We start from the raw sequence: 23,101 nt of genomic DNA on the forward strand, positions 1-23,101 counted from the left end.
CATATAAAGTGGACTAGATGAAGAAGCAATCTTTTGATTGGGGGGGGGGGGCATACATAGATATATGAGAAGATTTCAAAGTTTACCGTGAAACTAAGTGGCTACTTTTTGCATAGTCTTGAGCCAGTTTTGGTGGTGGTAGTTGAGCACTTGACCTCCTAACTCTAGGGGGCAGGCTGTCATCTAATTAGCACTATGGTGACAGGCTGATGTAAGGATGTGCCTGGTGGTAATTTCAAGGGGGCTGTAGTGTTGCTGGATCTCTAGTCATTCTTCTGGCTGTCAATTACGGTTGGTAGGCTTCTCAATGTGTGAGTGATGTACTTATTTATACAATAAATTAAAAAAGCATAAGAAAGGAGAGGTAGAGGGTTCTTTTTCATACAGCGAAACACCGTGTTGAAATCACAATGCAGGTTGTCATCCCTCTTTTCAAAATACAAATACTAAGTAAATGTTACTTTCAGGTTTTTGTGAAATATTTGTTGTGCTTTCAAATCCCTCATCAGTGAACTTGTTCATTTTGTTAATTGGGTCTTGTTTGAAATTGATCTCTCCCCTTTTATGTTGTGTATGTAAACTGGCCCGATGCTGGAAACAATTGATCGATCATGTTCTTGGTTAAGCTCTTGGACTCCTGTTTTATTCTTAAGAATAAAAAGAAGCTGAAATTCAACAGATGGAACTGCAGTGATAAAAATGTCCTTGCTGAATTTTTACCCATCATCTGGATCTTGGTGCAGCAGTATAACTTATTTGAGAAAGTTTGCGTCCATTCACCAGTGGCACCTTCAGCTTTGTTCTTCTGCTTCAGACCAACATGGCTACCCTCCTGAATTTGTTTTTATATGAGAAAGCCTTCCTGTGCATGCAAAAGTTGAAAATAAAGAACACACAGGCGGGGGAGGAGGAACACCAGTGTGGAGAGGTGCCACGTTATTTCACAGGGAGAAAAGTAAAAGTTAGATCTGACTTTTACCCAGCCCCAGTTCGCAGACAGGAATGCAACAGTCACAGCATTCTCTGGTGCAGCGGTAGCCAAACTTCCTTAACATAAGAGCCACATAGAATAAATGTCAGATGTTTGAGAGCCGGAAGGAAGGAAGGAAAGAAAATAGATGGAAGGTGGAGAGGTGGAAAGAAAGCAACTTTAATTTTAAATGTATTCTCCCAGCCACTGGGTGGCTTGGTTTGGAGAAGTGATTTAAAGAGTCAAATTCCTTCTCCAAGCCGGCCAACAGGGCAGTGATGGCTTGGAGAGCCACACTATATGTGTGAAAGAGCCACATGTAGCTCCGGAGCCACAGTTTGGCCACTCCTGCTCTGGTGCTTTCGCCTCGCAGGGAAATACAGTGGTGTAGCGGTGCGGAGGAGAAGAGAAGGCGAAAATGAAGACCTCGAACGGAAACCGGAGGTAAAGGTCGCATGAAGAACTTTTTTTATCTCTAGGCGTGTCGTTTGTTGAGCTCACAGAAGGGGAGGGGGTACGAAGCGTCACACGGCAAAGCGGTAGCCGCGGTGATTGGCTCCGGCGGGTCATGAAGCCGAGAGAGTTTGATTGGCGAAGTCGCGGTCATGTGGCGTGGAGGCTGGTGTCGGTGGGAGACAAATAAACATGGAGTCCATCTTCCACGAGAGGGTAAGTGAGCGCCTTGGAGGCTACCACTGTAGTGGGGAGGGAGGGGGGGCGTGTGGCGGTGAAGCCAAGCTGTCTAAGCATGGCCTGGCTGCGACTGCGAGGCGCGGGAAGTGGAGGGGACGGGGGGAAGGAGACCAGGAAGAGAGGGCTGGGCGTTTCGCTGTCTGCTGCTTCCTCTGTCAGCTCAGATGAGGAGTAGTGAAGAAGGCAGAGTAGTAAAGGGGAAGTAGTAAGTTTTCCTCGCGGCACAACACTGAGTTGTGCAGCTCCCCGCTAATCGATGTTGAGGTGGCCATTGGGAGTAGGATCGACTCTGGGTTGACGGTGACTATTGGCTGCCGTTGCTAAATAGGGAACCTCCATGTACGGGGACTGTAAACCTGGAATTACCCGGTGTTGTGGCCAAGGACTGTTGGCTTCATGTCTTCCTTGTGGGCTTCCTGAAAGCACCTGGGTAGTCACCGTTGGAGGCCGGAGGCTGGCCTCAGTGGCCCGTCTGATTCAGGAGGTGGCTCCTACGTTCCTAATTCTTCTTCCAAATTCAGATATGTACATTGGTGAAGGAAGCCACCCAAGGGATGTTGCTTGTGGGAAGTGAAGTGGTACCTTTATGGAGGGGAAAACATTATATGCCAATGTGATTTATGACAATAATATTTTACACCAGTTTGGTGTCGTGGTTAAGTGCGTGGACTCTTACCTGGGAGAACCGGGTTTGATTCCCCACTCCTCCACTTGCACCTGCTGGAATGGCCTTGGGTCAGCCATAGCTCTGGCAGAGCTTGTCCTTGAAAGGGCAGCTGCTGTGAGAGCTTTCTCAGCCATATCTACCTCATAGGGTGTCTGTTGTGTGGGAAGGAGATAAAGGAGATTGTAAGCCGCTCTGAGACTCTGATTCAGAGAGAAGGGCGGGGTATAAATCTGAGGTGGTCTTCTTCTTTGCTTGTAGTAGCATTCTCAAGATAATTTAATAGGTATTTCTTCATTGACACAGTGCACACATTAAATTTGACTGGTGCAAGGAAACACCGCCCCCCCTTTCTTCTAGTAAGGTGGGGGCTTCAGTAAGCAGTGAATTACAAATGAAGGAAGTGGGAACTGAGACTTTGTTGCATGTAGTTTAAGATGGATATTCTTCAGATGCCAAATACTTAATATCTCATCAGATACTACAGTTCCCTAAAATGTATGGATCTTTGTCCCTTATGAATCAACTTGTTTGCATGCCAACCACTAAATTATTTCTCCTGCCCTATTAATGTTGTTGGCTTTCTAACTTATTATAAAAATGTGCATATGTGCATCCTACATTGTTTTGTTTAATGTCGGCATTGGATATAATACAGCTGCACCGGTTGTTGCTCACAGGTTTATTTTAAGTGGGTTTTGTCTGTGTGACCGCTGTGGTGAAGTATCCCTATGTTTGTCCTTGAGGTGCCAGCACTGCATTCTTAAACACACTATTTTAAAATTTGGTCACTCCTGTCCTGTTTTTCAAGTTTGTATCCTGCCCTTGATCACGGAACATGTGTAGAAGACTTGGTTATGAACAGTCCTCTGAGACAAATAAGATTGAATTGTCATACCAAGGCCAGATTTTGAATGTCAGATTTGAGAAAAATTTTTAAGTGAAGATTCCTTAATGGGGTATAGTACCCATGACCCACACAGGCTTACTGTGAGTAGTATTGGATCTGAGCGAGTGTCAGACTAGGTTATTCCTAGTAGCCCTTCTTCCACCCTTGAAGCTCCATGAATAGAACCATAAATCAGCTCCCTGCTTAGGCTTTAAGAGATCTACATTATAATGACATTATAGTAAATAGTAGTTTGGATCTACAGCATGAGTGGAAAGCACATTGTGGGGTCACTACATTTTTATCTTATCCTCGAAGGAAGTCAGGATGATGTACATTGTTCTTTCCTCCCCATTTATTTATTTTCATTTATAGTCTGCCTTTCTTAGCCTGAGACTCAAAAGTGGATCACAAGTTTTTTTTTTTTTTTTTAAAAAGCATTGTCAAATCAGTAAACAGATTATAAAACATAGCATTTTAATCTAACCACAAAGCTTCCTAATAAGAAATACACGGTTGGGCTGGGGTTGCTGATGGAAAAAGAAAACAAGAACACTGCATGCAAATATTTCTGTTTAAGGGAACAAGACAACCAGTGCAGGAAAAGCTTTATCCCTAATAAGTCATCTCCTGAGCTGAACAATTAACTGCAGTTTTGCTCTTCACAACAGCTCTGAGAGCTTAGCTAGGCTGAGCAAGAGAGACTGGCACATAGTCAACTAGTGAGTTTTGTAGCAGAGTGGGGATTTGAATCCAGGTATCACAGCTCCTTGTTGGATACTACACTGACTCATAATGGGTTTTTCCTGTTCTGCCCTTCTTGCTTTTTTTCTGCTCAGGGATCTAGTTGTGTATGTTTAGTGCCATCAAATAGAGCACTGTCAAGTCGCAGACAGCTTATAGCAACCCTCATAGGGGTTTGTGGGGAAGAGACATTCAGAGGTGGTTTGCCATTGCATGCCTCTGCTTAGCAACCCTGGACTTCCTCGGTGGTCTCCCATCCAAGTACTAACCAGGGTCAACCGTGCATAGCTTTTGAGATCTGAGGAGATCAGGCTTGCCTGGACCACCCAGGTCAAGGTGATCTAGTTGTAGGTGCTGTAGTAAAGCTTAAGTTTATGTGAACTTTTATAAGACAGTGCATGAGAGACCTGGGGGTCTGAGTTCCGGTGGAGGGAGGACATGATACAGAAGTAATATATATTTCTAGACTCTTGAGGGTTTTAAAAATATTGTTAGAGCTCTGCTTTCTGTTGAAAAAAAACTTTTTAAATAAAAGTCTATAAATATTTTCAATAACTTTACATCCAGAACTGTATTATACTTTCTAATGCAAGAAAACACAGGACTAGAGAAACTTTTAAATTGGACTACTTGTGATTGTGTAATGACACAATTGTAATTAGATGTCACAGCCCAGCATCTTCCTACACACATCCTTTCTGCCAATACACTATCCACACCATATTCCTATGAGTGCCTGAGACTTGGAAAAATATACCCAGAAGTACAAGGCAGGAGTTGTAATGTAGCATCATGAAATGTCCATTGTAGCTGGATGCAAAGCACCCCTGTGTATTTTGTGTAGAAACATTTTGTTAAGAATTGTTAGAAAATGCTCTGCTGTTTCATGCTGAACTTACCATAGAGGTAGTCAGTGGACAATTCTCTTCTCTCCTTTAATGCAGTTCCCTCCCATGTCCAGGGGCTCAATCTTATTGTATGCCCCCGAGTCACTTTCTCCCAGGCAAACTATGAACAAAGGAATATTTTAAACCAGAGGTGTCAAACTCTTGAGGGCTGGATCTGACATAAATGAGAGCTTGTCAGGCCATGCCGGGCTAGGCCATGTGTGTATCTATTTAAGATTAGGTAACAGAGATATAAACAGGCAAACACAACTAAAGATTTTTAAAAAGAAACTTAAAATAAAACATGCTTAAAACATTAGCACTTGTTGGTCTTAAGGGTGCTTTCTTTGTATTTCCCCCAGGGGATCTAGGGAACTGGGCAAAGGAAGTGCTGGCTCTTTCCCTCCCTCCCTAGGGGACCAGGAGGGGGAGGAAACTCAACCAATGGAGAAAATTGAGGTTTTGCTCTGTAGCTGCGGTGCGATTGAGCAAGCCTTGCAAAGCAAGTTGAGATGAAGAAGGCAGCGAGAGGGAGAAGGAAGCAGACAAGAGCCAGTTGCCCAGGGGCCTGATAGGAGCCTTCCGGGGGTCTCATTTGGCCCCCGGGCCTCATGTTTGACGCCCCTACTTTAATCTCTTTCTCACTAATATGTATAGTACCAGGAGTCTTTATTTTGTGCCTTACCTGCTTCTCCTTTTTGGTTGTGTGTTGCCTTCTGCGGTGGGAATGGATAGCTGAGGAGCAGGTGAGGATGTCTCTTAAAGGCAGAGGTCCTGATTACACTTAGTGTGGAGTGGGGGTAGGGGGAAGAGATGGAACCATTTCTGTGTGTTTTGGAGCAGCTGACAACAGGACAGAATAAAATGACAGTTCTGTGAAAGGCTTTGTTGCTGTTTCCAATGAATATAAATGTGTGCATGTTTAAAATGTGAGCGAAACCAGGTACTTCCATACTGTGGCAAGTAGCACCTATTAGTGGGAAATTTAACTGATTTTTGCCAAGAAGAATAATGGTCAGTGTTCAGATTGCTTGTCCGTAGATAGTATTTTTCTGTCATTAAGCAGTCATCACTGAGTAGGAGAGAGACTCTCGCAAGCAGTCAAGTCTTCCTGTCCAGTTCATCTGCATCTGTACCTAGTGGTAATTTTTTTCAAATTGATGAAGGCTCTGTGTGTGTTTAGTGCCATCAAGTTGCTTCCTGCTTTTGGTGACCCCCTTTAAATTAATGTCCTTCAAAATGTCCTATTGTTAAAGCCTTGCTCAGGTCTTACAAGCTGGAGCAAGGCTTTCTTTGTTGAGTCAATCTGTGTTGGTTCTTCCTCTTTTCCTAGCTTTTCCAGTGACTCTTGTCTTCTCATAATGTGACCAAAATAAGATAGCCTCAGTTTCATCATTTTAGCTTCTATGGGGAGTTCAGGTTTGATCTGATCTAGAACCCACTTATTTTCTTATGGTCCACAGTATCAGTAAAACTCTCCTTCTCCCCAGGAAGTATTGATAGTCCAGAATGCAACTGAAGAGATTATTTGGACAGGTATTTGGATGCAGAGCATGGGTGTGGAGTTCTGCTGTGGTTTGTTGAACTTGTTGGAACCTTTGTACGATGTGTGTATTTCACAGCCTTGAGAAATGTTTGAATGTTAAATGTTTCAGTAAGAGAAAATTGAGTTCTTGAAGGAATCAGGAAGGGAGTGTTCGAAGTATGTCCATTTTAGTGTCAGAAAATCTTTCTCAAGTCTGGGCAATAACACAGAACCAATATACTTGAAAGGAATATTAGTATTTATCTGGTTTACAGATTTGGTCTTTGAACAATGAAACTGTAATCTCTAAACACTAATTGCTGTTTTGGGTTTTTGTGTGTGTTTTATTTTTTGTTCATCAGCAAGAAGGCTCGCTATGTGCCCAGCACTGCCTGAATAATTTGCTACAGGGGGAATATTTTAGTCCTGTGGAGTTGTCTTCTATTGCACAGCAGCTAGATGAAGAAGAGAGGATAAGGATGGCTGAAGGAGGACTCTCCAGTGAAGAATATAGGACATTTTTGCAGGTAACTGGATTTTAAAGCTATTCAAGTTGCTGGACACAAAACCTTGCAATGTGCCTTGAACAAATTATCTATAGTACCTTATAATTAGAAAAGCTGTACCTCAAAGTAAGGGTAGTTTATTAAGAAGTGTCTCCTTTTTGGCTCTTGTATTTTTTGAATGCAAATTGCCGCATAAAAGTTGATGGCTGGGGGAACAGAATTCTGTCTTACTTACTGTGAACTGGTGTTTGCAAAATGGAGACATTTTGCACTAAGTGGGCCAGTTCACTTTCCTCTGCACATTTGCAGTTCCTTCCTTTCTGTGGATAAGCTTTTTAAAGCAATCAGTAGTTTGTTGTTACATCAAGTTGTTGAACTATGGTTTGTGCTAACCGTTCAAATTAGAGCTAATTTGGCCAAGTGCAAACTGATTTGGATGTAGTGCGAAACAGAGAAGGAATCAGAGTGCACTGAGTGAGGACAGAGCGCACTAATTTGAGGCTTGTTGATGTAAACCAGGCTGTGACTTGTTGTTGCTTGTGAACCAAGCCAGGAGTGTATGAAGCTACCTATTTGTTATGTATGATATATAGCAACCTTGATGAAACTGGCTCTGCTTGGTGCTTGAATGGATGACCACCTGGAAACAAAATTTTCGGTTCTATGAAGAAAGATGGGATCTGAAATGCAGTGAATAAAATGGAAAAAGCAGCCCCTTAAATGATAAGCTTTTAAAACAAAAAGTGCTAATTTTGTTTTTAAAACAAACTGTTGCAGCTATTTTAACTTCACAATGCCTGGAAATCTTGTATCCGTAATAACATCTCATCCTCTGAGAAGTGTGTTCTCCAACATTTAAATAAGCACACACAACATTTAAGTAAATACACACACGTTGCCATGTTATATTGATTTTAATGTTCCTGGTATCAGCTTTGAGGCATAAGACTTGTTCAAGGGACATACCAGGTTTTGGGTGGTAGTGATGATGACTTTCCTTGGAAGGAAGGGTGTTTCTTCCATCAGCTGCTTGTGTATGTAATAATTAACATTTCCTCCATCAACAGGATTGCTGATGGTAATTACTACTGTATAGTCATCCAAAATAGAGAAAGGAGAAGCTTTGAGGCCTTCTATCATCCTTAAGAGAACAATATTACCAAACCTGTTCCTTTGGCTACATACTGGATTTGTAGTTCTAGGAATGCTATTGTGACTCAGTGAAAGAAAACAATCCAGCAGCAACCCAAAACAATCTAGTGAAGGGAGAGAATGTGGCTCATTGGCTTTGCATGCAGGTCCCAGATTCAATCCCTTGCATCTCCAGTTGAAAGTATCAGGTAGAAGGTGTTGTGCAATCTCCAACCTGACTGCCTGGAGAGCCACTTAGAATAGTTAACAGGAACCTTGATTTAGCAATGGGTAAATAGTACGGGGCAGTCATATTGTGTGTTTGCAATTTTAAGCGTTATTTCATTAAAAGGGTGTGTTGGAGTATGTAAAATGTGTTAAGAGAAGACGTCACATTCTGTTTCTCATTTCTTGTAAGCCTTTCTAGCAATACTGATAATCAACTGGGGTTTTTTCATCCTATGTTGAACAGCAGCCTTCTGGAAATATGGATGACAGTGGTTTCTTCTCTATTCAAGTAAGTATTTCCCTGAATTCTCAATTATGTTGAAAAATTCATTGCAAAGTGTAAAGTTAAATGTAAACATGTAATGAATTTTAATTGGTGTTGATACAAGCCATTCAAATTATAGGAGGAACTGTGGTAACTGTAGACATCTTAGAATAGATTTTGCATTACAAAAACTTACAGAGAACAAACACTAATATAGCAACTAGGTGGCCCACAGTTTTAAGCCCCCCAAACAGTTTGTATAAGTGTCAGTGAAATTGAATTACATTGAAGAAATAGAATTTGCGTACATCTCTTCTTCAAAGTGACCAAAACCGTAGGGCATTGAATGTTTTCCTTTTTAACAACTGAAAATACAGTGGATCTATTTTGTTTGGGTTGATGCAAGGGAAATTTGCATTAAGTTTTTTCCTTGGTGAATAGACTAGGAATTGGACTAAAGCCCTTACATTTAAATTTTTGGTCTGCTGAAGTCAAAACATTATAATTTTAAGTGAAGACCACATTTTATATGGCAAACAGATTGGTTGTGTGTTACACTGGTGTTATGTAGACATTTTCTCACTGAAAACACACAGAAGTGCAGACAGCGTGTGTATATCTGCTCAGGAAATCAAATATTGTACTACATCTTGTTGCTGTTGTAAATTGGCTTGTGATATTGCAAGAATGAGAGGAAACTTATCCAATTTATAGCCATAGCCTTTAGATACACATACCAATGCACCTTTGACTGTGATGAATGCCAGAGTACAACCAGCAAACTGTAGAGCTGCCCTGTATTTGTAAATGACTATACAGTGCAGTTCCCGCACCTTTCTATTGACTTCTGTGGGCTTAGTAAAATATAACTCTGCTTGAGAATGCATTGAGATTAATTCTTAGAACTGCCAACTTTGACATGCAACATATAGTTCCACTTTCTTATAAACTGCTTTATGCTCATACATCAGTGTTTCTGCCTGAGATGAAGCTGAATTATATCTTTAAACTGTATGCCAAGAAGTTTGTATTTCATGCTAGAAATGTAATATCCTAGTTGTCTGAAAATGTGCAGAAATTCCTTAGAATTCCCACCAAACCTCACTAGTTACAGCACATGTCTTGTGAAGTATTACCTGACTCGATTAGTACGTGTCTCTCTCCAGTGGCACATTAGGAAAAAGGTGACTCTCACAGTCTTGTGCTAAAATGAAAGAATCTAGCAAATAGCTCCTCGTTGCCTTATCAGCTTGCAGTTCAGACATTCAGAATAAGGCTGATGTTTTGAGGGCAAAATGGTCATTGTATAGCTGCTTATAACATCAGTTCAGGAGTTACATGTGCCTTTTGAGAATTTCTTGGCCAACTTGTGTATTTGTTATCCACCCTTAAATGTGTTTCTATATGTGGTCTGCTAAATGTAGATTCATGAAGGTTTTGATTTTCTGACCCCCATCAGTTTCCCGTTAATGAAAGTTATAGTCCTTTTTCCCCAGTTCCAGTTTTGTGAACACAGTATTTGTTCTGTTTTTTTTTTTTAAATAGTGGCTAAAATGGTTGCATTGCTTAAATTTATAACTGACTGGTTTATCTCATGAAAAGTGCTGTTTTTTGACAGGTTATAAGCAATGCCTTGAAAGTTTGGGGTTTAGAACTAATCCTCTTCAACAGCCCAGAGTATCAGAGGCTCGGGATCGACCCTATGTAAGACTTTCTTTTTAGCTCCCTGCTTCCATTATGCAAAACAAAATAATGCGAGAGAGAGAGAAAAAACCCTATCATTTTCGTCAGAGTACCTTTTGAAAATTTACTGTTCAGGTTCTGGTTTTATCCCCTCAGCCTTTTCTTTTTCTTACTATTGAGGCCATACATGTCTGTTTGTCCTCTGAGCCTTCATGACATCTCAGTATCTGTGGCCTCACAGAATGCTGATTTTGAATGGTACGTGGCATCATATCTGCTTTATGACTTCACCGTTTGTGTCTGTACTTATGAAGCATCCGTAGCGATAAATATATTACCAGTGAGCGCTATTGGAATACTCTAAACCATCACAATAGATTAAGTGATCCAGAAATCCATATTTAATCATAGCTGTGTTTACTAAAATGGCTTTTAAAATAATGGTGACAATAGTGATAGCAAAACAAAAACCTTTCCAAGTGAACTCTAGGATTTAATTCTGTGCATCATTTGTTTTTTGTTTTTCTTCTTTCAGAAATGAAAGATCTTTTATTTGTAACTATAAGGAACACTGGTTTACAGTTCGAAAGTTAGGAAAACAGGTGACATTGTCTTATTTTTCTCCTTGTTTAAAACTTGACCAAACTTGGGAATGAGGAGCACATTGCCTTTGGGACCAGTGGTTGTTAGGGTCTGGTTTGCATCCTGTCAACTTTCCACTGAAGGATTTCCGTCAGTGGAGCATGACTTCTCTGCTTCCCATAATAGATCAAAATGCCTTCTCAAAGGCTGTTCCTGGATGATAGAATCCCTGGGAACAGTGTTTGAGGAGGGGAGGGTTCAGAGGTCTGTTGCAGGAGATAATAGATATAGCAATTCCCCATCTATGGAAATGATCAGTGAGATCCAGCCCTACATATTTAAAAGTCTTGAGACTCTAGTTTCAGACCATTGATAGCTGCTCACATGCAGATTTGACATACAAAATGTCTGGAGAGGGGGCCAGTTTCTAGAACCCATCTCCCAAGAGTTATGCAATCTGGACAACTTAAAAATGTGCTCCTCAATGAGGGATGTCCTACGGGGTGGATTTCAAGAGTGAACAGGTTGGTCCTTTTGAGCTCCTAGTTTAATTTGGGCAATGAAATGTCAGAATTAATTTTTGCTTCTGGATTGGGGTTTATCATGGCAGTTTGAAAATGCTACATCTTTCAAAGATTAAGAGCAAATATGAATCCGGGTATCTTGTGATCCATCAGTTTTTCTTGTTTTTACAATATAAATCAATATATCATTATATTTGTATGACATTGAGCACTGTATTGGCCCTCATAATCATTCCTCTGAGTAAAATAATGCAAATAAGGTGGGTGGTCAGACAGGAATTATAGCTTTTAACTAGTGCAAACCTATGCACAATAGCCAGGAACTAAGCCCGTTCATAGACTGGAGTATGCATAAGATTGCACTGTTAATCCACAGTACTGTAGCTGATTTCCCCATGGTTGGTCTAGTCAGCACATTAGGGACCTTTCCCAAGGAAGTGATAGTTGTCTGCTGAAGAAAAACACCTGGGGTATTTCCTTGGTGCAGCAATTGTTGAGTTTTCAAAGTAGCTTATGTTTATGGCAACAAAAACTCCTCAATAAGGAGCAGCAACTGGCTACATTTACAGTTCTCTCTCATGTACACATGATATTACTTAAGATCCTGTCTTTCTCCCCCCCACCGCCACCCCAGTACTAAAGCTCCCATCACAGTTCACCACTGGAAGTGAACCAGGAAGAAACGAGGAGTTTTTATTAGCTACTTGCAAGGAGGGGATTGTTTCAACCATCACTTCTATTCAATTGAATACTATATGGGTATTCTTATTGAGATAGGCTAGCAACCTTACTGTTCTTAGATATTTCATAGGCGACAGTCAGCAAGCAATGCTCACTTCAGTGGCTTGGATCCAGGCTGATATTTCCATGACGTGTAGTGTTGCTTCCCTGCAGCAGCCCTCAGAAGCCCCCTGAAATCTGATGAAAAGGATTTCAGGGGTTGTTGCAGGCTGCTGGTGGCGGGGGGGTGTGTGTGTCACACTCCATGGATGGAAGTCCTTGTGCCCATACGCGTATTATTCTGGATACAATCAGTTAATTTGGACTTAAAATGAATGTGTGCCTTGCATAGCAGTTGCTAGGACATTAATTGGGTGGCTTTCTAGATACAAAGCTGGATGATTGATTAACTTGCTTAATTGGCTTGATTTGAATTTTTTTTTTAAATTACAGTGGTTCAACTTGAACTCTCTTTTGACGGGTCCAGAACTAATATCTGATACTTACCTTGCACTTTTCCTGGCTCAGTTACAACAAGAAGGTAAGGCTGACTCTCAGACAGTGAATGCTATTACTTGAAAGTAGAGTAGAATTCAAAGGGCAACCAACCATTGTTCATCCTTGAAGCCTGTTTTCTCAATTTTATGAACAAAGCCAGGGCTTTTTTTCTGGGGGAATGTGGCACAACAGAGTTCCAGAACCTCTTTGTGGAAACAAAATTCTTTAAAATTGTTTAAAAGTTCATGAAGGGCAGCCGCATGTTTCTCCTTCATTTCCCTCTTGAGAGTTCTGGCATTTCTTTTTCCAGAAAAAAAGCCTTGAACAAAGCTATAAAATAACCAAATAAAATGAAAGGAGACAGAATTGCACAATACTGGTGAATGGCACCGTCATGACCCAGACGGGGGTGCCACCTGATGCTGCCACCACTCTGGAATTAGGTCCCATGTGAAGGCCCAGAGTACCCTCCCAAGCCCTTCCAATCTCCCTTGCTTTGGCCAAGAAAATAGGCATGTAGACCAGGCAGAGTAACAAAGGACAACAAAAAGGTTTATTTTAAACAGGAAAATCAATAAGAGCAAGTGAACAGATAAGGTGTTTTAAAACTATATAGTAACATGGGTGAAGGAAAATAAACATAATGTCCCTAAATATGACTAGACTTAACTGTCCCTTGTCTGTTAGGTGACCAGACCTCAGCCTGCTCACTGTCTCCCTCAGCGTGAGGGGCTTCCTCCTAAGCAGGATCCATTCTTCTTGCTTGACCTCTCAGGAGGAAAGAACAGTATTTGTCTCCTGAGTGAGCTTTTATCTCTCCTCAGCGTTGGTCACTCCTCAGAGCCTACTTGGACGCTAATTGGCTGAAACCTGTGCCAAGCATTTTGGGGATTGTAGGCTGTCTCTCCCTACTGTGACACAGGCCTCACAGACTCACTAGGCCCCTGTCACAGCACAGATCATAAGAGGCACTTAAATTACTATTTTTTTCTCTCTTCTTTCCCCATTGGCACTAACCCCCCAACCTCCTTCTTTACTTCATAGCATTATTATTGACAGTTTCATAAATCTTGCTTTTATTTTTCCTCAGGTTATTCTATATTTGTTGTAAAGGGAGACTTACCAGATTGTGAGGCCGATCAGTTATTGCAAATGATTCGGGTACAGCAGATGCAGAGGCCAAAATTGATTGGGGAAGATGCACTGCAATCAAAAGATCAGAGGTAAGGTAAATAAAACTTGTATTTTAATAACTGTTGCATGTTGATTGTGAGTACTTAAATCCTGAAAGTAAGCATGGGTGTATTGTAGGAGGCAACAGAAAGGGTAGTAAGCAATACTCCTGCTGCGCTGTGAAGTCTTGTGAGCAAAAATTCTACTTCGTGAGCTACTGGCATTAAAGTTGTGAGCTACTGCATAAATTAGTTTGCTCTGGGGTCAACCTTCCTGAACTAAGACAAAAATGTGTTAGTCAGAGGCTACAAAACCGTAAGCTAGCTCACACTAACTCAGCTTAGAGGAAACACTGGTAGTAAGAAGTAATTTGAAGTGCATCTTTACTTTCTTTTTGTCTATGCTGGTGCTGTATGTAAACTAGAAAGACATGGTACTCAACTTCATACACTTTTCCCACAGCGTGTTGCACATTGCTATAGGATATTCGAAAACATGGGCGCTTGTAGAAAGGCTCATATGACACCAACAGTAAACACATCTTCCAGTAATAGTTTCAGTAGAGTGGCAGAAAAACTGCTTTTCGACATGGTTATTACTCTAATATTTTTAGACTGTCATTACATAAAACCAAGTGAAAATAGCGGTAACAAAGATTTCAAGCAAAGGGGTTCTTCCAAAGGCAACCAGGTGAAGGGGGTTGTGCCAAAGATAACCAAGTGAATATAGAGTTGCGGTGAGGATTTCAAGTCAAGATCATGCCAAAGACTCTGTCCATGACCCCACTGAGTATTTTTTCTGACATCACACCTTTGTTGAGAAACATCTATAGAATGTAATAGCCATGCTGTTTCACACCAGAGGTCTACCTAGTCCAGCTTCCTGTTTCACCCAGTGGTCAACCAGTCTCCCTGGAGGGCCTTCAAGCAACCTATAGAGGCCAAGGTCTTTTCTTGATTTTTGTTTCTTGTAACTGGGTTTCAGAGGTTTAATGCCTCTGAATACAGAGGTTCCCTTTAATCGTCATAGCTGGTAATCATCCATAGACCTGTCCTTCAGTATTCTGTTTGATCCTTTTTTAAAATCTTCTGTTTTTTCCTACTTGTTAAGGGCTATAAGATTCTTTTCAACTGAACTATGCCAGAGCAGCATTTTAATCTACTCCTACCTGTGCAACAGGTTTCTATAACAGTGATGCTTTATTCTCATCTGGTAATATCAGTTCTGTCAATTAGGTCTTATAGAATAATTTGAACTGTCAGTATGAAGGCACGAGGCTGTTTGGTGGGAGTGGAGTAGCAACATCTAATTTGGGGAAAGGGGCTTCTCGCTCTTCCAAAACTTCTTGAGATGAAGGCAAGCCTCTACCATTGTTATGTTCTTGGGTAGAGTTGGTAAAGTAACTTGCTTGCTATGGAAGTTTAGTGTGTTCTTGTTGAAAGTGATATTAGTTACCTCATGTTTTGAATTTTGATGTTTGTATTGTAGAGTCTTACCAGTAGAAAAAGGTATCCTTATGTGAATTTCTTTTCCCATGTGCTCCAGTAGGCTAAGGCTAAAAAGATTTTGTCTACTCTCTCCTGTGGAAGTAGCCCCCCCCAATTTGCTGTAATGTAATAAGGCTTCATTAGAGCTCTTGATTTGGAGCACAAATTGCATTCAAATTCCTCCCATATTTGTCAGTTAGGGTTGGAAGGCGTCTGTAGAATAATACAGTTTCCAGAAGGAAGGCAGCTAAGTTATGTCTTTAATTAAAAGATGGTTGAGGTCATTGCAAATAGGGGAAGAACTTCACTGATGGATCTTGTGATTAGTGAGCAAAGCCAGTCTTCTGTGAGTAAGCAAGACTTCTGCATGGTCTAAATTCTAATGTCTTCTGAGTATTTTAAATGTCTTGCCTTCTGAGTATTTTAAAACTGGAGATTAAATTAACATAAAAAGATTGTGCAAAAGTGTATTCCATGAGTTTCAAAATTTGGCAAAGCTCTGAGTTTTTTTCCAACTTGACACAATAAATAAAGTATCTTTTACCTTTCCAGGGTACAAAAAACAGACCTCGAACAAGCCTTAGATGTTAGCCAACCGTTTGATGGTACAGGCATGTTAGATGAAGATGAAGAGAACTTCCAAAAAGCTCTTGCTCTCAGCAGACAGGAAATTGATATGGAGGATGAAGAAGCTGATCTCCGTAGAGCCATTCAGCTAAGTATGCAGGGTAAAAGTCTGCTTTTAAATTTTATATAATTTTAGTTCTATTGTTTATTGTTTAGTTCTATTGTTTATGCTTTCTGTTATCCATAGCTTTTATGGAATAGACATTCAAATACAGTGCAGACCTATGGAAAATTACCCTGATCTAAATCACTGGATTTCAGTGGGTAACTGAGACTAACTTTGCATAGGATTGTATTGTGAGATACTTCATTTCATCTGGCTAACTATATATTTGGATTTTTTGAACCTGCAGTTTAATTTTCCCCTGCTTGTTTTCTAAGGAGTTTCCATTGTGGTCTTTTGTTCCTTCTGGGATGGGGTAAGGGCTATGGTTCAGTGGCAGAGAATGTGCAGAAGGTCCTAGGTTCAGTTTCTGGCATGGCCAGCTAAAAGGATCAGGTGGGTAGATGTTGTGAAAGACCTCTGCTTAAGACTCTGGAAAGCCACTGCCAGTCTGAGTAAACAATGCTGACCCAGATATACTGAGTGAGACCTATAGACTAATGAAGCTTCATGTGTGCATGTGAGATACCTGAAAAGAACCCCTGATTGAGGGATTGTTCTTGCAGTTCAGTGCAAAGGGGGTGTAGTAGCGTGACATGTACCTTTGTGCCACTGTATGGGCATGTCTCTGCAACACCTTTTCCATGTTTCCACTTGGGCACTGCAGCATATGGTCGTGGAGTTTTCTGTGGACTGGACAAATGGCCTCTTCCCGTACCCCTATGCTTGAGAGTGAGAAACCACCTATTCAAGCTAGATGCAACATGTTGGATCTGCATTCTTCATAAGGACTGCCAGGGGAACAGCATGACCTGAAGCACTATGTATGTGTGCTGTGGGTGTTTTGTTAATTTTTGTACTACTTTTCAGCCAAAGACCAGTCCCCAAAGTGGCTCACAGTAATTGGCAGCCCATACAAAATATCCCAGTTTAGTATAAAATATTCCTCAGGGACAGGGTCCTCAGCTAGAGTAAGAACATAAGAGAAGCCATGTTGGATCAGGCGAGTGGCCCATCCATTCCAACACTTTGTGTCACACAGTGGTCAAAAAAACCCCAGGTGCCATCAGGAGGTCTACCAGTGGTGCCAGGACACTAGAAGCCCTCTCACTGTTGTCCCTTCTCAGGCAGGTTCATGCCCTCTTTCTGATGGCCTCATCAACAACTGCTGGAGAGGAGAGCCTCAGTTAACCTGAATCTAGGCATGGTGGAGGGTGCTTCTTGCTTTCTGACACAAAGATGCACAGGACCATCAGTTTCATCGTTCAAAAGAAGAACCATGTGGCTGTGTCCTAAGTGAGAGAGGATGTTGAAGGAGAACTGAGCAGTTTTATTAATGGCCCACCATTCATCCACTTCAGTGATCTAGAGCTGATCACACCTGATCAAGAACCATTTGTTATCCTTACGAAAACTTGGTCTCTCACAGTAATGACATGTATGCATGTGCTTTAATTTTAGGCAGCCAGTGGAGTGGCTTGTCAGATTCTTGCACCCCTAATGCGCCACACTCTGCTGCAACAAATCAGTCTGAATCCCTTACCTCAGAAGAGCTGCGAAGGAGAAGACAAGTCTATTTTGAAAAGTAATGACGTGCATATGTTGGAATTTGTGCATACCATATTGTATGTCTAGCAGGGTACTCCTAAGTGGAATTGCACCCTTCTAAGGTCCTTAACTTAAGTAGACTTAGAGAGGTGTAACTCTGCTGAGGATTGCACTGTAGTAGTCTTTTGCAGACAGTTGTTTATACAAGGTGGAGGAGTGCTGAGGGAGGCTGAAGTGGGGGAACAAAGATGTAAACAGGCATGTGGGAGGGAAGGGGAAGCTGAAGGGGGTGCAAGTGCTGCTAGGGCAGAGGAAAAGCAAGTGGAGAGAGTTAATGAGCCCCCCACTTTGCAGGTCTCCCACTTGTCCTTCTCTAATGTTGAACAGCAAAAAGCAGAATTAAGACTATGTGGAAAGAAAACTGGTGTGTGTGTTGTGGGGGGGAGTGGATAAGATATTCCTAATGAGGGAAAAGCAGATCTTCCTGTAAAAATTGTTTTACAATACTTATACCCTGTCTTTTAGTCCTGATCAGGACCCCTGAGACAGCTAACAGATTTTAAAACATACATAATAAAAATGCACTAAAACTATCAATACCAAACACACCAAAAAAAACAACACAAGTAAAACAGGGCAAGAAGGAGAAATTGCTGAGGCAGCATCAGACAAAACAAAAAATCTTTACCCATTGGCAGAAGGCAACAGAAGGGGAAGAAGAAGAGAGATTGGATTTATATCCTACCCTTCACTCAGAGTCTCAGAGAGGCTTACTATCTTCTTTCCCTTCCTCATCCCACAACAGACACCCTGTGAGGTAGGTGGGGCTGAGAGAGCTCTTTCAAGAACTGTGACTGACCCAAGGTCAGTCAGCAGGTGCTGGTGGAGGAGTAGGGAATCAAACCTGGCTCCCCCAGATTAGAGTCCTTGCACAACCACTACATCAAACTAGGAGAGGCAAGTGTCTCTGGGGGAAAGAGTTCTAGAATTTGAGTCCACAACTGAAACAGCCTGTTCTGTGTTGCCGCCTGCCTAATTTCAGGAGGTGGTTGCGCCAGAAGCAGGGCCTCAGAAAATGATAGTAGCCATCCAGTAGTTTCATAAGGAAGTAGACAGTCCTTCATATATGTTGGTCCCAAACAATATAGGTGCCAGTACCCTGAATATGCCTGGAAGCCAGTGTAGGTGGGCCAATACTGAAATGATGCAGTCCCTATGACCCACTCAGCAAATTTAATTTAATTTTAGCACACAGTCTGCTCTTTTTAAACCTAACGTTGACTGGTTGATGCTTTCAGACAGCAGCAGTTGCATCAGCAGTGTCAGAACCAAGAATTTCATGATGTACCAACTACGAGTTCAAATGCATTGGGGACAGATCCAGGTACTACTTTGATCATTCATGCTACAGTCCATATTGTTCTGCTTTTTGCCATCAATCTTCTGTCAGTTGGTTCTTTATTTTTTTTGCTAGAAAAGCTGGAGAGTCTCTTTCGTGAAAGGCTGCTTCTGTCTTTCTGATTTGGGTTGATAGGGCTCTCTGCTTCATGTAGCAATTGAGATAACGCTAGGATACAACCTGTGGGCTTCCTGCTATAACTCTGCTAGCCCTTGTGTGCCCTGAGAAGCAGTCTAGAGTAATTCTTTTCAATTAGTTGTGGCCGCAATAAAATATATATGGTAGCTGAAGGTGTGTCTTCCACTGCATCAGTAGCTTCTGACTGCAGACTCTTAGTCCACATTAAGTAGCAAAAAAGGAAAGGGTCTGTAGTAATAGCAACCATTGAGGAGCCTATTTAATTTCATGGTGCTTTGTTGGTCATGTATGGGGCATTCTTGATTCTTTTGTCATCCTGCAGCCATCTTTCATCATTCCCACTACTTTGCTGATACTCCTTTTATTCTTGTGCCTGTTTTCTCCTCCTTCACCTCGTCTGATTGATATTAGATATTTATGCCTCACCTCTCCCCAGTGGGGACATACAGAAGCTTACAGCATTGTTCTCCCCTTCTCTGTTTTTATCCATGCAACCACCCTGCGAGGCAGAGTGCACCATAGGCCCAGGGTCCTCCAACGAGCTTGCATGGCAAAGTGGGAATCAAACTTGGGATTCTGATCCCACCCAGCACTAGGGGTGGGCGTGAACGGAACTGTGAAGCAAAGTTCCACAGATTTGCCCTGTTAGTGCTTCGCAAACTAAAGTTCATGATAGGTCCACCATCACAAACTTTCATGAATTTTTAAAGCCGCTTGTGGGACTGCACAAGAGAGCCTGAAACAGCTGAGCAGCAGGATCCTTGTGAACAGGGTTCACAGGGCCATGAACCTGTTGGATTCAGTTCATGCTTTGGCATAAAAACTGTATTTTTCCGGTCCACGCCCATTCCTATCCAGCACTCTAACCACAACAGCCACATTGCTGGCATGATAATCCTTTGTATGAAACCATAATTTACAGTGTGATTTTGAAACGTTCCCCTTGTTGGAGTCTATCAATTCTTATTCCAACAGCAGTGCTGATTTCCCCCCTCTTCTGTGCATGCTTGGAAAATAAAGTGATCAGGATTTGTGGGAGTATTAATACAATTCAGTAAAATCTAATGAAAAGACATGAAACCAAATACATGAAACCAACCAGTGTTCTTTTTGCAGCAGAATTTCAGAACTAAAACATATTGGTCTTGTTTCCTGCTAGGAGGTGATATGAGTGAAGAAGATATGCTTCAAGCAGCCATGAATATGTCATTGGAAACCGTTAGAAACAGCTTGAATACAGAAGAAAAGAAATGACATAAATACCTCCCCCCCTCACCCCCAAACACTAAATCCTGTATTAATCCTGTATGGATGGTATAATGGTAGGGTTCATTTCACGGATACAGCCCTAAAAGGTATGAGGTTATGGATCTAAATTAAAAGGCAGTCTGCATATAACAATAAAATCTTACCGATGTAAAGTTTTTAACTTTGCTCATATGATAACTTTGAATCAAGTCAATAAAATTGCCTCACATGAGCAAAGAGGCTCCTGTTATAAAATCTCACCCACCAACTTCCTTACTAATAGATGCTTGGGAGCAGTTTGTGGTATCTGCAGATATTTGTACGATGTGTGTGTTTTCCAGAGCAAGAGCAGTCCAATACCACAACTCCTTACCCATCATCCTGAGGCCCTTGTGTTAGGATTGCACTGAGCGAGGTTGTGTGATACTTAACTTCACAGACTGGTGCATATACTTAAAAGGCACTGCAAGGACTGCCACGGCACCTCCAAACAGTTTGCAGTTGCTACCTTTTGGTTACATGCTAACTTCTCAATATTAACTAGTAGGGTGATCTTTTAAAAAGGGGAAATGATTCAAACTCCTTTTGCCAGTATTTGCAGTAATACATAAGTCTTTTTAAAGCACGAGATCTAATTGGTTTAGGGCATTTGAGCACTCTTTAAGGACTGCAAACTTATATGGCCATTTTATTTAACATCTACTTTTAAGCCCTAATGATAAGGCCAGAGATTTTCTTTTCAGAAGGTATTACAATTGTTTAAAATACTTTTCCCACTAAATTCTGGACAATCCTGGCCTTGGTGAACTAGAGCAGCTGCAAGTAATATTTGGTATTTGTGATACTGTTGACTTTTGCGAAGGATATGGGGATTATCTCTGCTTGAACATATGAACATGAACATATGAAGCTGCCTTATACTGAATCAGACCCTTGGTCCATCAAAGTCAGTATTGTCTTCTCAGACTGGCAGCGGCTCTCCAGGGTCTCAAGCTGAGGTTTTTCACACCTATTTGCCTGGACCCTTTTTTGGAGATGCCAGGGATTGAACCTGGGACCTTCTGCTTCCCAAGCAGATGCTCTACCACTGAGCCACCGTCCCTCCCCAGTAATTTTGAATGCTTCTTTGGCATCCTCTTCATTCCCATGTTTCTACAAGTTACTAGATGAATATTAGAAGCTGCCTTAGTCTGTTAGTCCATCTAGTTTCGCACTACTGAGTGGCAGCATTTTCCCAGCTGCCAGGGATATTGTCAGCTGTAGATGCCAGGGATTGAACTTGGAACCTTCTGCATGCAAAAGCATATGCTCTAACACTGAGCTGTGGGAACTCCCAATGTTCCCAGCTCTGTTAGCAGCAAGGAAGCGAAGAAAATGTTTTTATGCCACGTGTATATTGCCACGTTTGAAATACCAGATGTCTGAAACGAACCCTGCACTGGTTGCTTATGTGTTAAGAATGGATATTCACAAATGAATGAATGTGTGTGGATGTGTATTCTGTCCGATGTTAATGAATGTCTTCTAACTGTTAAGAATTTTGCAGCTTTTCATGAATGGCCTTTGTTTGTGCACCTTACAGTTGTTTCTATAACTTCTGTTAACTGAGAAAAAATTAGGGAGCAAAACTTTGCAGGCTAAATTCATTCTATTGGTTGACTTATGTAAATCAGTATACAAGATTATTATCACAGGATGACCAAATCTGGCATTCTTTGTTACAAGAACCGTTTTAAGTGTTTTTGTAAATGGTGCTTTAAGCATACTTTCTGTTTACATATCTACTTTTTATGGCTATGGTGTTGGACAGTTTACAGTGTTCAAACTGTATTCTGCTTAAAATGTAGGCCGGGAGGGGAAAAGATTTTGTAGAAACTGCACATGGTTTTGTGTGCTAACTTATTTCAAAATTACAGTACTTCTGTATCTCTCAGTGTTTCACCTCTGCTGAATGATAACTGTATGCAAGTATGTGGTATGTTAAAGAATAATATGTTACAAAAAAGCACTCAGATTTCGATAATGTTTGTTTACAGTAATGCTCTTTTAGATGACTTGACTTCTCAAACAAGTAGAAACAAGAGTCAGATCTCACTTACCTACTTGTGTGCTTCAGTTTTGTTGACTTCAGTAAAATTGGCAGAAGAACGGGTAATGAGATTTGGCCCTGAAATGATCATTTTTTTAAAAAAAATGCACCAAGCATTACCATTTCCATAGACATAGGGCAGCACTGATAGAACCTTTAGAATGTATTTGATTACCACAGGAAAGCATCTTGCCAAACTTAGTGCACTACCACTGCTTTTTAAAAGTCTGCAGCAGTAAGTAAAATTATCTGGCTTTTACTTTGTTTTTGCTTGTAAGCCATTACTTGAAAATAAGCAGCAAAGGGATTTATATAAAGCATGACATAAAAGCATACCAATCTGTAAAAATCAAAATTGTATATATATTTTTTTCTTTGTACTTTTCTGAGAAATGCTCTTCTGGACAAGCTGCATCTGAATTGACATAGGCCAAATATTTTTGTATTTAATTGTAGGTACTCAAGTACAAAGGCATACATCCACTATACCAATTATGAGAGGTATGCATGGTTCTCATGATTGACTCTCCCCTACTTTAAAATGCACTTAAGTGGGCAGGGCTGCAATCCTGGCTTCTATATATTTTGTAGGGAAAGGCCAAGTTTGAAAATGTGTGCATGCATGCTGCAGAACTGATGTAGCACATGCACCCTTTAATTGTGCCATGCAAGATACTTGCTGTATGGAAGCGTGTTTGCAAATATTAATTTTAATGCACAGGCCATGATTGTCAGTACTTCATCACCACAAGCCTCTATCTACTTAATGGATATTGTAGT

At 41.2% G+C, this 23,101-nt stretch overlaps 1 protein-coding gene across 8 annotated transcripts; it reads left to right on the top strand.

Moving 5' to 3' along the window:
* The first annotated feature begins 1,561 nt into the window (after positions 1-1,561).
* On the top strand, positions 1,562-20,487 carry ATXN3 (ataxin 3). 8 transcript variants are annotated; one of them, XR_009556606.1, is made up of 11 exons: positions 1,562-1,639; positions 6,735-6,899; positions 8,482-8,526; positions 10,121-10,206; positions 10,721-10,787; positions 12,465-12,552; positions 13,600-13,732; positions 15,722-15,897; positions 16,567-16,723; positions 17,361-17,484; positions 18,746-18,791. XR_009556606.1 is itself a non-coding variant. In XM_060262154.1 (11 exons), exons 1-11 carry the CDS (start codon positions 1,616-1,618, stop codon positions 20,236-20,238), a joined length of 1,089 nt encoding a protein of 362 aa, XP_060118137.1. In that variant the 5' UTR covers positions 1,562-1,615; the 3' UTR covers positions 20,239-20,487. The 8 variants fall into 8 exon arrangements, 5 of the variants coding, with proteins under 5 accessions (XP_060118137.1, XP_060118139.1, XP_060118138.1 ...); XR_009556607.1 differs by having other exon boundaries at positions 15,722-15,888; XM_060262154.1 differs by lacking the exon at positions 16,567-16,723 and adding an exon at positions 20,144-20,487 and having other exon boundaries at positions 18,746-18,831.
* The last annotated feature ends 2,614 nt before the right edge of the window (positions 20,488-23,101 follow it).

The sequence above is a fragment of the Heteronotia binoei genome, chromosome 21 (assembly GCF_032191835.1).
Source record: "Heteronotia binoei isolate CCM8104 ecotype False Entrance Well chromosome 21, APGP_CSIRO_Hbin_v1, whole genome shotgun sequence".
In the NCBI taxonomy this organism is placed as follows: domain Eukaryota; kingdom Metazoa; phylum Chordata; class Lepidosauria; order Squamata; family Gekkonidae; genus Heteronotia; species Heteronotia binoei.